The sequence below is a fragment of the Sorex araneus genome, chromosome 3 (assembly GCF_027595985.1).
Source record: "Sorex araneus isolate mSorAra2 chromosome 3, mSorAra2.pri, whole genome shotgun sequence".
NCBI lineage: Eukaryota > Metazoa > Chordata > Mammalia > Eulipotyphla > Soricidae > Sorex > Sorex araneus.
In genome coordinates, this window is record NC_073304.1 from 77,718,976 (window position 1) to 77,732,121 (window position 13,146).

Sequence of the window (13,146 nt, forward strand, 5' to 3'; positions counted from 1 at the left end):
CCCAACGATGTCGCACTGGGGGCTCTTTCAGGGTCAAGGGAATGAGATCCAGCTTGTTACTGGCTTTAGCATATGAATACACCGTGGGAAGCTTGCAAGGCTGTCCCATGTGGGCAGGAAACTCTCAGAAGCTTGCCAGTTTCTCCCAGAGGGAGAAGTAGGCTACAAGATATCGCTTCTGGGAGCTTGCTTTTAAGTCCCTGGATGTTGACCATTGATGGGATTACACACACCTGGGTTCCTCTGCCGGTACCTTCATGCATGAGGCCTGTCCGAACATGTGGAGAGGGGCCTCGAGCATGGCTGTAGCTAGGTTCCGGTGGTCTTCGGTTGCCGGGAGCTCTGCTTGGGGTGGGGAGGGAAGCTGGAGCCCATCCCCTCTGAGGGGCCCTGGGGAAGACAGCCAGGCGTGCAGGCAAGAGACTCTTCTCGCCATTCAATTATCAATCATAAATATTCCTTGATTCAAAACCCACCTATTGTTCATTTTTCTCTCATAAATATTCCTTGATTCAAAACCCTCCTATATGTTAATTTTTCTCTAAACAGGGAAAAAAATACATTTCTGATTGCATAAATTGACATTATATACCCAAGTTTTCTTTTTTTTTTTTTGCTTTGAGCGATGCTCAGGGGTTACTCCTGGCTTTGCACTCAGGAATTGCTCCTGGCAGTGCTTGGGGGACCATATGGGATGCCGGGGATCGAACCCGGGTCAGCCGCGTGCAAGGCAAATGCCCTACCCGCTGTGCTATCGCTCCGGCCCCACCCAAGTTTTCTTCATGACACTTTCAGTAATTGTTATTCACTGACCATGAAATAGTTTAACCAAGTTAAAAAAAAAAAAAACTGTAAAACTAGTACTTGCCAAATTGGTCTCCATAATACATGCACTCTACACTCACCTTATAAGTCTCATTTTTCCTTTCTGTTTTGTTTTGTTTGGGGTTCATTTTGGTTCTTGTGTAGCAGTTCTCATAGCCATCTCCTGACATTGTGCTCAGGGATCAATCCTAACCAACCTCAGAGTCCATATGCAGTGCCAGAAATTGAACTCAATTTGGCTGTGTGCAAGGCACTTGCCTTATTTACTGTAAAATCTCTCCAGCCCTCTTTTTTCTCATCTACCTCACATTATCTCCTATTGCTACCCTTGAATTTCTGTTTTATAATGTTTATTGAAATACATGTTCAATATATAAAAATTAAAATGTAGACCATTTTTTTTTTGGTTTTTGGGTCACACCCGACGATGCACAGGGGTTATTCCTGGCTCTTCACTCAGGAATTACCCCTGGCGGTGCTCAGGGGACCATATGGGATGCTAGGATTAGAATCCGGGTTAGCCGCGTGCAAGGCAAATGCCCTACCCGCTGTGCTATCGCTCCAGCCCCGAAATGTAGACCATTTTTAAATGTTAAAATTACCTAAAATGCTGGGGATTTTGGTGGTGGAATATGGGCACTGGTGAAGGGATGGTGTTTGAATATTGTATAACTGAGACATAAACCTGAGAACTTTGTAACTTTTCACATGGTGATAAAATAAAAATTAAAAAAAAAAGAAAAAAGAAATAAAGGCTGAGCCTTGTGACCATCTATCTATAAAAAGAATTACCTAAAATGTCATTATCCAAAGATAATCCTAAGATGTTGATGCATATATTTAAAGAACACAGAATCTTTTTCTTTGTATTCAATTATTTTTGTCTATTTAGTGACCATGTCAACAATTTAAATTTGCATCATTACAATGGTTAAATACATTCTAGCTTGAATCATCAATTTCCTTTTCTTTATATATTCTCATTTCTTAGTATCTCCTGATTTTCTATTTCTAATTTTTCTTTATATGTTAGATAATGAAAATATGAAATAGATATCTTCAGCCTTTCTGTGTATCTATAGTGCTTATAACTCTATTCTATCCTGTAAAACTGTGAGCATTTTTGCTCATCTTCAAATAGCATTTTAGCAGAAATTATCTTCTAATACTTGAGGACAAGCTATCATGACCTTTATCATACTCTCCAGGGTTCTTTAATTCTTATTATATTTTACTTATTGTATTAAGATTAGCACTGTCTGTAGCACTGTCATCCTGTTGTTCATCGATTTGCTAGAGCGGACACAAGTAACGTCACCATTGTGAGACTTGTTACTGTTGTTGGTATGTAAAATACACCACAGGTAGCTTGCCAGGCTCTCCCATGCGAGTGGGATACTCTCGGTAGCTTGCCAGGCTCTTCGAGAGGGAAGGAGGAACTGAACTTAGGTTGGCCATGTGCAAGGCAAATGCTCTACCCACTGTGCTATCACTCCAGTCCTAAGATTAAGTATTTTTATTCAGGGAAGATATTATTTCTCAGTATCATCTTCCAACAGTCAGTTATTCATCCTAAAACACAGTTCTCATGAAAATAAACTTTCAATCCTAGCAAAAGTGCCGAAAACCATCTTTCTCCATCTGACACTCTCTTTAGGGGTTAAGGGGTGCATTTAAGTTGGTTTAAAATAAATCTCTATTACCCAACAAGTAGCTAACTGAAATTTCAATCAATGGAAACTATTAAATGAATAAACATTTTCATTTTATGCCACCACTTCTCTTGACACCATTTCCTTCTTTGGCTATTCATAGTTCTCTGGATCATTAATGCCAAAAATTACTCAAGGGTGAAATAAAAGAATAATAATCAAAAAATAAATTATCCTAGAGCACATGTGGAAAATTGATTAAGTGTTGAAATTCAAAATAAGACTAACTTTCATCACAAGCAGAATGTTTTGGTGAGTATATGTGGATAAGACTAAAGAAGTCAGATAATTCTGCAATGTAACCATGGTACGGAACAATGTTACTTTGTCTCTTAACTTGTTCACCTTACCTCCTCTCTTCCCATGTGATATTTTCCCCTCAGAAGGCCTTACTTTTATTCATTTTTCTTCCTTTCACGTGCCTTCTCTATATGTTCAATAACTTCACATTTTGGTATTTCGATCGAACATACTTTCACAAAAATCACTGGAGGGCAAACCAATGCTTGGTATGTACCTATCAATGTTTAATACCTAAATTTCTCAACTCTTTCTTATTTTTTGCCTTCAGAATACTTCAGCTTCTTTTCCACTGGTTGAGTCAATGGATGGAGTAAATAATTCTGTGGTATCTGAATTTGTATTGGTTGGACTTTCAAGTTCATGGGAGATGCACATTTTTCTCTTTTGGTTCTTCGCTGTGTTCTACATAGGAATCATCCTAGGCAACCTCTTCATTGTCTTCACAGTCCTAAATGACTCTCATTTACACACTCCAATGTATTTCCTATTAGCCAACCTCTCTCTTCTTGATCTAGGTCTTTCCTCTACCACAGTGCCCAAATTGGTCTCTGATCTCTTTAATGACTGCAACATCATTTCATTTCCAAAATGTATGATACAGATTTTTTTTATTCATGTTATGGGTGGAGTTGAGATGGTGCTACTCATCGCCATGGCATATGACAGGTACACTGCAATCTGTAAGCCTCTCCACTACCTAACCATCATGAACCCCAGAATGTGTATTTCCTTCGTTGTGGCTGCATGGATAGTGGGAATGATCCATGCTGTTTCTCAGTTTGTTTTTGTCATAAACCTGCCTTTTTGTGGACCAAATAAAGTAGATAGCTTTTACTGTGATTTTCCTCGGGTCATGAAACTTGCTTGTGTAGACACTTACAAGTTAGAGTTTGTAATCATTGCTAATAGCGGATTGATATCCATGGCTACCTTTTTCTTCTTAATTATATCCTATATCTTCATTTTGGTCACTGTCTGGAAGCGATCTTCAGGGGACTTATCCAAAGCATTTGTGACATTGTCAGCTCACATTACTGTTGTGATTTTGTTCTTTATGCCATGTATGTTTCTCTATGTGTGGCCCTTCCCGACAACATCACTGGATAAGTATTTGTTCATTGTTGACTTTGCTATTACCCCTGTCTTGAATCCAGCCATCTATACATTCAGAAACAAAGACATGAGACTGGCTATGAAAAGACTGGGAAAACAGATTGTGAGCTCCAGGGGAATCTCATAATAAATGAAGCAAACACAGAGTAAATATTTCAGGCATGCCAAGGAAACCAAAGGTCACATGTGGCATTATTATTACTATGGCAATAACTATTTGAGAAAATATTCAATAAAGGCATACTTGTAGAAACAGATGATCATGTCTGAGGTAACTTTATTCTTCCAACTGCAGAGAATAAATTTATTTCATCTACTTCCATTTAAAAGGCATCTGAGAGTAGAAAACAGCTTCCTCCCAAGAGTCGGCTTAATTTTCAAATACTATTTTCCGAGTGATATTTCCTGTAACTTCCCAACTGCAATTACCCTCAATAATAAAATAAGTGAAAATTTATAAATAAATATGTTGTGGAACTATTTGGAAAAATTGTAAATTTAACAAAATTTAGATTTGGAGAAATCATAAATCAAGAACATGTTTTTCTAATATATATTTTAATTTTAGTTTAACTTGGAAAAAAAGAAAAACAAAATACATTTTGCCTCTGTTAGATCCTAAATTCAAACTTGACTTTATTTTAACTTTGTAAGTTTAGGATGCTATTTTAGTTTAACAAAGCTGAAATAAAACTAAACTAAAACTAAAATAGTTGAGTGATTATTGGTAAAAAGTTTCATTTCATTTTTTTTCTTGCAGAGGTCACTTATAATAATGCTTAGACCAGTGGTGTCCAGGAGCCATCAGGGCCATACCAAATGGTGCTAAGGGCTAGAGTGTGGGAGAATATGCAGTGCTGGAAATTAACCCAACATGTGTTCAACCGCTCAAAGTATCTCCCAGGCCCACAAGTATCTTTATCACTGTTAATTCTTTCAGTAGATGCATACAAGGGCTTTATCCACTTTTTATCTGCCTCTTTGTTATTCTAAAAATGAAGATGTCCCAATATTAAATAATCACAGTTATTCTCAAAAAAATAAATAACAGCTATTTGACAGGACAACAACAAACAACCAAAAATTTATCGGATATTCTGGTTTATTTAAATGGGAAATCCCCAAGAGTTAATATATAGTGCTGTGAAGTCTTGGCTGGCTATATAGGCCAAACTAATACAGCATATTCAATTTAATTGAGGAATTCTACTCTTAGAAGGAAACTTTTGGAAAGTTACATACATATAACCTTTCCATGTATTTTTATTCTTATGTAAATAAAATCTACTTAACTACAAGAAAATAGAGCATGTTATTTTTGTCCTGTATTCTCCTAAAACCTGTTTATCACATTATCTCCTAAGATAGTATGTTTCTATTCTGTTAATAAATAAATAACCTCTTTTAATGCCTTTTAATTTATTTGAACGATTTTTTTCCTTATTTAATCATTGCTTATTACTCCCCTTCAACTAATTGCTGCAACTTGAATAAAATTGTAGGTTATTATGCTGAGACAATTAAGTCAGAGGCAGACAACTATCTGATGATCTCACTCATTTGTGGAAATAAATCAAGGTACGGATAATATCAACTGACAATAAACCTCAGTATTAGAATAAAGACCTAATAGTGCCAAGTTTGGGGGATGGGAGGGAGGGAAACAAATAGATTACCATAAAGTAACACAGGAATTTAGGTGAAGGATCTGGAACAGATAACAGATGCTTAGAGAGTTAACAGCCTACACTAAGCCACAAACGCCAGTCAATAAATAATGGGGAGGGTGGGGTGATTTGGTTGGAAGGAAAGGATTGTTGGACCAAAAGTGACATAGGGATAAGGATTTAAGAGTCATGGGCACTTTGGTGGTGGGAATCTGCACAATACGTTTCCAAATCAATGCCAGAAATTTAAACACTATTATAACCCTACCACCTAACCACAATAAAAAAAAATATTTAGGTAAAACAAATATTCTATTGGTTTCAGAACTTCCAGTATCCTACTTTTCCCCCCTCATTCTTGGGAACTATCTTCCAGAACCAGTTTTCTGTCTTTCCCTCATCTTCCCAACTTTTTTCTTTTACAATAAAGATAATAGAAATAAGTAACTTCTTCCCCTTTGTTTTTCTTTTTTCTTCTAAATTTTTTCTGCTCTTCTCCCCTCAATTCTCTGCAGTGAAATCTGATATATTTTTTTCGTGGTCTTAGGTCAACTCAAGTCCTCAGTCTGTCTCATTGGAGACAGCCTGGAAACTATTTCTCTCAACCCTCTCTTGTATTCAGTAGCACTACAGCACTGTCACTGTCATCCCCTAGTTCATTGATTTGCTCGAGCGGGTACCAGTAACATCTCCATTGTGAGACTTGTTGTTACTGTTTTTGGCATATAGAATATGCCACGGGTAGCTTGCCAGGCTCTGCCATTTGAGTAGGATTCTCTCAGTAGCTTGCCAGGCTCTCCGAGAGGGACGAAGGAATTGAACACAGGTGGGCCACATACAAGGCAAATGCCCTACCTGCTGTGCTATGACTCCAGCCCTTGTACTCAGAGGTTTCATAAATTCTACGCTAGCAGAGACCTGTTCCTTTCTGCAGTTTCTGCTCCTTTCCATTCACAGATAAACATTTGCTATAATTGGCAATAGAAAAATAATTTATCCCTATTACCAATTTATCTTTACATATCAAGTTTTAAATTTACTTCATTTTTTTTCATTCCACTGAATGAATAAAAATATATCTATTCACTGAAGACATTTTCACACCTACATCTCCTCAATGATTACAAGCAATTAATGCCCCAAGATCATTCACCTACAGGTACAAATTATTTTGAACTAACCAGCTTACTACTTGAAAACCTTTCCATTCCTCTCTGTTTCATCACCAAGTAATTCTTTCAATATTTCCCTCTTGGGAAAACCAACATAACACAAATATTTAGTCCCCAAGAGAAATTAATAAAGGACTGGGTATTGGCCGTCTCCACAGCATCTGTAGGTCATTCTCCTGTGCGGGCTAATTAGCTTCCTTCCTATTTTGAAGAATATTATATATGGATTTTTAAGAAGTTATTATTAACAAAATTGAAGACTAAGGTCTCTGAACTCTCCACTAAACATGCATATTCTATGACTGAATGGGCAGGTAAGATAGATGCCCATTATAAGGGCATTTTAATTTTAAAATTACAAAACTTTCATTATAAGGATTGTTTTTATCTAACTCCCTTAAATCCTTTCAGTTTCTGTTCTTGTACAAAATGTCTGTGTCGTAAGTTTTCTTCTTTCTGGAACATTTAATCTTTTATTCATACCTTCTATCTCCTATTTTGAAATTTCAATCATCAAATTATTTTACCTTACAAAATTAGTCACACATTCCTGACTTTATCATCCAACTAATTTTAAGCTTTATTTCCTATTATACAAAACCAATATCTGGCTTGAACTATTCCTGTACTATTTGAGAATCAAATTCTATTGTAAGCCAAAGGGAGGGAATCTCAGTTCTCAACCTCCAGAATTCTGGAGACATTTCTACTTAGCGTGTCTTCCTGCACATGTGAAGACACCAGTAAAAGTCTAGCATGAGGCTATTTTCTTTCTTTTTAATATTCTAGCCTTGTGTTAGTAGACGAATACAGAAGCAATGATGACTTAGATCATTTAAAGAAACAGGAAAAGAATTAGAAGAGTGAATTATGAAGATCAATACTCAATGAAAAGATAAATATTCTTTTAGGAATTAAAACCAATTATTTCAATCTCCACATGCTCCTTTTCTAATTGAGAACAATTTATTTAAATGATTCAATAAAAATATGACTAATTTAGGGATGGAGCAATAGCACAGTAGGTAGGACATTTGCCCTACACGCAGCCGACCCGTGTTCGGTTCCCAGCATCCCATATGGTCCTCTGAGCACCACCAGGAGTAATTCTTGAGTGCACACCCAGGAATAACTCCTGAGCATTGCCGGGTATGACCCAAAAAGCAAAAAAAAAAAAAAGACTAATTCTATATTTTCTATATATGCTGCTAAGCATACACAGAGAAATATAGGAAGACATTTTGTCTGGGTATATCTTGAGTCAGAGCTCTGATTCTGTTACTGTACTGCAGTAAGTATACTGAATAGCCCATTTTCCTTCATTGGTTTGTATTTCCACCTGTATATTAAAGTAACCAAATAAGGTAATCACAGTTCTTTCCTATGTCTGTGCAAACCTGTAATTCTTATCTTTTAACTGTAAATCTCTATCTCTTGTTTAAATATGCATCTTCCTAAGCACTGAGTGACTGAAAATTTTTAAATCCCCAATAGAAGAGATGGCAAACTCTATTGGGAATTGGTATCTGAAGAATTCCTGGGAGCCTCACAAAATCACCAATGTTTCCTAAGAAGGCAGAGAAACAAAGTATGTGATCTTTTTCTCCAAACAAGATAGATTAGATCATCATGATTTCTTCTAAATACATGCTTTCAGTTGCTTGGAAGAAAAAGTGGGAATTTTAATTACCTAAATTCTCCTTTTATATGTGTATGTTCAAATATTTTTAATTTCTATAACTGGGCAAACAATAAGTACAGGTTTGTGTGTAAGGTATTATTAAATTCAGTTTTTATATTTGTGAGGATACTATTATATCATATGAATAATTTAGTACTCATTTCTAGAAAATTTATTCATTTTTTTAACTTGAAAGATCCCATAGATTTAATTGTTATGAAAAACTATAAACATTAGACCGTGATAAATAAATGCTGTTTGGAGGTTAAACATGTTTTTTGCACAATTATTATGAAATATTTTCAGGTGATTTATCTGCTTCTTAGTTAAACCATCATGTCCAACTATCCACTCTAATTCACCAAACCTCACTGTCACACACATATGTTTAAAGTTTTATCATTTCTTCTTGTTGGTAGCTATCTTCTCTGTACCATCCTTCCAGGCAAAGTATATCCAAAGCAGTGATAAAATTTACATTCTAAGGTGTATTATACATTCTAAGTTTACATTTTAAGGTATATTATAGTGCATCAGTGTGAGTTTTAACCATAACAAGCAATTTATTTTAAAAAGTACAAGGCTCAAACAAGTCTCTTTTGAGCATCACTGAATCTTCATTTCTCCTTTAAAATTCTTGGGGCTGGAGAAATAGCACAGCAGGTAGGGCGTTTGCCTTGCACATCGCTGACACGGGTTCCATTCCCAGCATCTCACATGGTCCCTTGAGCAATGCCAGGGGGCAATTCCTGATTGCAGAGCCAGGAGTAACCCCTGTGCATCGCCAGGTTTGACCCAAAAAGCAAAACAAAAGAATTCTTCTCATACCTTATCTATTCCTTTCTTTTACTGTCCTACTGTCTTTCTAATTCATTTTCAGTCTCCTTTTAGATTTCTACTGTGCCTGTTACTTAGACATTCTAATGAATCAAACACCATCATATTTATTACACTCAGATTTCCGTATTTAGTACTGCAATTGTCCCAGTATATAATCATTAAAGATCATAAAAACATTAAATCATATATAATAAATTAAATATTTTGGTATTTAAGCTAATAGATTCGGTATGGAATGTTCCTCTTAATAAAAATTACCATTCAAACTCCAGGATACAAACCATTTCAGCAGTGCTAACCTAGTAATAATGTATGTGATTTTGTGCAGAAGACTTTTTAGTTTTCAAATATAAATCTATATTGAGTATTATTTCACAAAGCAGTTTGGATTGAAGATTCTTAATACAAGATTTCAAGGGAGGTTTATATTTGGGGATTGAGGTATTCCTCCTTATAAAATCTTACTGATAAAATCTCACTGTCATCATATTTTTAGAGTTTAGGTAGTTACAATATGGCTAAAGTTTGTGATATCAATAAACAAATTACTGCAGGCACCACCACCAAAGTGCCCACCATGATTCTATTTCACCTGTGCTCTGATCTTTCAATTGGTAATTGCTTTGTGTTCCAACACCAATAGTTTACCATTGTTCAGTACTACTGATTCTCTTGTTCTATCTTTCAGTGACCTCACCTGTTACCAAAAATGTTTAATGTTTTATCAGTCTATTTTTCCTCCAGCAATGTAAAGTAATGTATTTATATCACTGAGAATTTGCCAGTTTTGATAGTAATAATACTAAAAAAAATTTGCATTTTTTAAAAATAGCATTACATTTTTCCCATTTTAATTTCATGAAAGAAAGAAATACGCATTTTGGGGGCAGAGCGATAGTACAAAGGTTGGGCGTTTGCTTGCATGTGGCAGCCTGGGTTCAATCCCCAGCATCCCATATGGTCCCCCAAGCACTGCTAGGAATAATTCCTGAGTGCAGAGCCAGGAGTAACCCCTGAGCACCGCTGGGTATTACCGAAAAAGCAAAAAAAAAAAAAGGAAATAAAGGAAATACACATTCACATAGTTACATCTGTAATTTACATTTCTGAGTCCACTTTTCATACTGTTTGTCCATTCACGTATTAAGACCTAGTGGTTTCATTAATGGCTAATTTTTAATAATTTTATATAATGTTATGTGGTATTAAGATATCAACATAATAACTCTATTTAATTTCAAAATAGATATGAATTTATATATTGGCATAGGGTAGACTGGCTTTACTTGGGAGTGGAGTGGCCTCTTCCAAACAGTGTTTAGAAGACACACAGACCCTCATGGAAACTTCAGCCAAGTTAGGTCAATGGTTCAATTTTAAGGCCCAAGGATATAGTACTGTTCAAGCCTGTGGTTCCGGGGATTACCAAGCCACACAGTATACTCAAGGGCCTCCAGAGTTGAACACACACTCTTTTTGGGGTGCTGGGAGGACCATACGGTGCAGGATAGAGCTAGGGCAGGCCACATGCAATACATGTACCTTAACCCCTGTGCTATCTACCCCCCTAGATCAGACTATTTTATGACATGTTGAAAACAAATTTCACAGGTATTTTAAAAGTAATCATGCATTTCTATACTTGATTATATATTTTTAACTCATTTATGAAATACATTTTTGTACTCATGTTTTTCTAATTATCTAGGTTTCAATATTTTGTTTCTAATTTTTATTATATTCTCTTACCTAAATTTCTTAAATTAATTTTGCATTATTTTATTTTCTAATGTTTTAAGCGCCAGATTTGTTCTTATATTTAAATAAATTATAGTTTTGCTCTAAGCAGTAGATTGTTTCAGAGTGCAGTTTTGGTCATATTCCACTAATTTTAAACCTCATGTTTCTGTTATTTTGTGAATATTTTGTTATAACTTAAATATTAATTAATTATAAACTTTAAATAATCAACTCATAATGTAATTATAGTGACTTTATGTTGAACTTTTCTTTTTTTTTAGGTCACTTCATTACTATCCCTTCTTCAGGATTCAATGGATCAAGTAAATGGTTCAGCAGTAACTGAATTTGTGTTAGTGGGACTTGCACATTCTTTAGAAATGCAGCTTTTTCTTTTTCTTTTCTTCTCTTTGTGCTATGTAGGTATTATCCTGGGAAACCTTTTCATTGTATTCACAGTGATTTTTGATTCTCATTTACACTCTCCCATGTATATTCTACTGGCCAACCTATCACTCATTGACCTGGGCCTTTCTTCTACCACAGTTCCTCGAATGATATCAGACCTGTTCCATGATTATAAAATTATTTCCTTCCACAGCTGCATGATACAAATGTTCTTTATCCATGTTATGGGAGGAGTTGAAATGGTATTACTCATATCCATGGCATATGACAGGTACACAGCAATTTGCAAACCTCTTCATTACCTAACTATTATGAATCCAAAAATGTGTATAATTTTGATAGTGACCGCTTGGGTCACTGGGTTTATTCATGCTATGTTTCAGTTTGTTTTTGTCATAAATTTACCTTTCTGTGGTCCTAATGATGTGGGTAGCTTTTATTGTGATTTTCCTCGGGTTATTAAACTTGCTTGCAAAGACACTTACAGTTTACAATTTGTGGTTACTGCCAACAGTGGTTTCATATCTATGGCCACTTTTTTTTTCTTAATTCTTTCATACATCTTTATTCTGGCCACTGTCAGACAACATTCCTCAAAGGATTTATCCAAAGCCTTCTTCACTTTGTCAGCTCACATTGCTGTGGTGGTTTTGTTTTTTGCTCCATGCATGTTTCTCTATGTGTGGCCTTTCCCTACTAAGTCACTGGATCAATTTTTTGCTATTGTGGACTTTGTTGTCACTCCTGTCCTAAATCCTGCCATTTATACATTAAGAAACAGAGATATGAAGATGGCAATGAAAAGGCTGAGTCAACAGGTTATAAGTTCTAGAGATATGACATAACAGATTTCATTGAGAAGAGCACAAGATGTCTCTCATGATCCAACAAGGTCCTCAAGGTTCCTATGAACTCTAAAAGATGTTTAAAATCTATAAAGAGATATTGAATCAAATAATTTCATTTTCAGATAGTTATTTTGTACATAGAAAAAAATTTTTATATATTTCTATCCAACCTAAATCTAAACTGCATTGTGGCAGATTATTCATTTAATTTTCATGTGAGTAGTTCCTATCTACACAAATATATATATATGTACATAAATATTATTTTGTATTTTCAGGACCTCCACACTAATAATCAGTGGAAATCAGTTAATATTTCTTGTGGAAATTATGTGTATCCAATGGATAAGTATGAGTTTATATAAAACAACAGCCATTAAAATCATGAAAGAGGGTTGGGAATTTAGTTCAGATGAAAGAAGACATATCTTAAATGTGTGAGACTCCGGTGGCCCCTGGGCCTCAATGGTGTTGCCTGGCACCACTGGATATGACCCCTGCAAAACAATAACAAAAAAAAGTACAAAAACATCTATGTGGCAAAAAAAAATATATCATAACTGTAGTTTAAGTTAAGTTTAAGTTAGATGAATTGGAAGGCAATACTATGTAAAAATACTTTGCGGGTCTTTGTCTTTTTTAGTGAACTTTATTTAATGTCATTTTAGAGACTATTTGCTTCATGCAAAACTATCTATGTTCCATTTCTTCAGTAGCAAATTCACTCTACCTCAAAGCATTTTTTAATTTACTTTTAAAAAGTTTTGTCAATCCTAAACGTATTTGAAAGGTTTTACTCCCTAGAAAGGATACCCCATTTGTATCTGTTTGCTTGAT

General features: G+C 35.3%; 2 protein-coding genes across 3 annotated transcripts; both read left to right on the forward strand.

The window, feature by feature from the left end:
* Nucleotides 1-3,135: 3,135 nt before the first annotated feature.
* On the forward strand, nt 3,136-9,015 carry LOC101542501 (olfactory receptor 4F21-like). 2 transcript variants are annotated; one of them, XM_055132981.1, is made up of 2 exons: nt 3,142-4,040; nt 8,964-9,015. In XM_055132981.1, exons 1-2 carry the CDS (start codon nt 3,142-3,144, stop codon nt 9,013-9,015), a joined length of 951 nt encoding a protein of 316 aa, XP_054988956.1. The 2 variants fall into 2 exon arrangements, with proteins under 2 accessions (XP_004609801.2, XP_054988956.1); XM_004609744.2 differs by lacking the exon at nt 8,964-9,015 and having other exon boundaries at nt 3,136-4,080.
* Nucleotides 9,016-11,367: 2,352 nt separating this feature from the next.
* LOC101542759 (olfactory receptor 4F6-like) lies at nt 11,368-12,306 on the forward strand. Its single transcript, XM_012933004.2, has one exon. It carries the CDS (start codon nt 11,368-11,370, stop codon nt 12,304-12,306), a length of 939 nt encoding a protein of 312 aa, XP_012788458.2.
* Nucleotides 12,307-13,146: the final 840 nt, after the last annotated feature.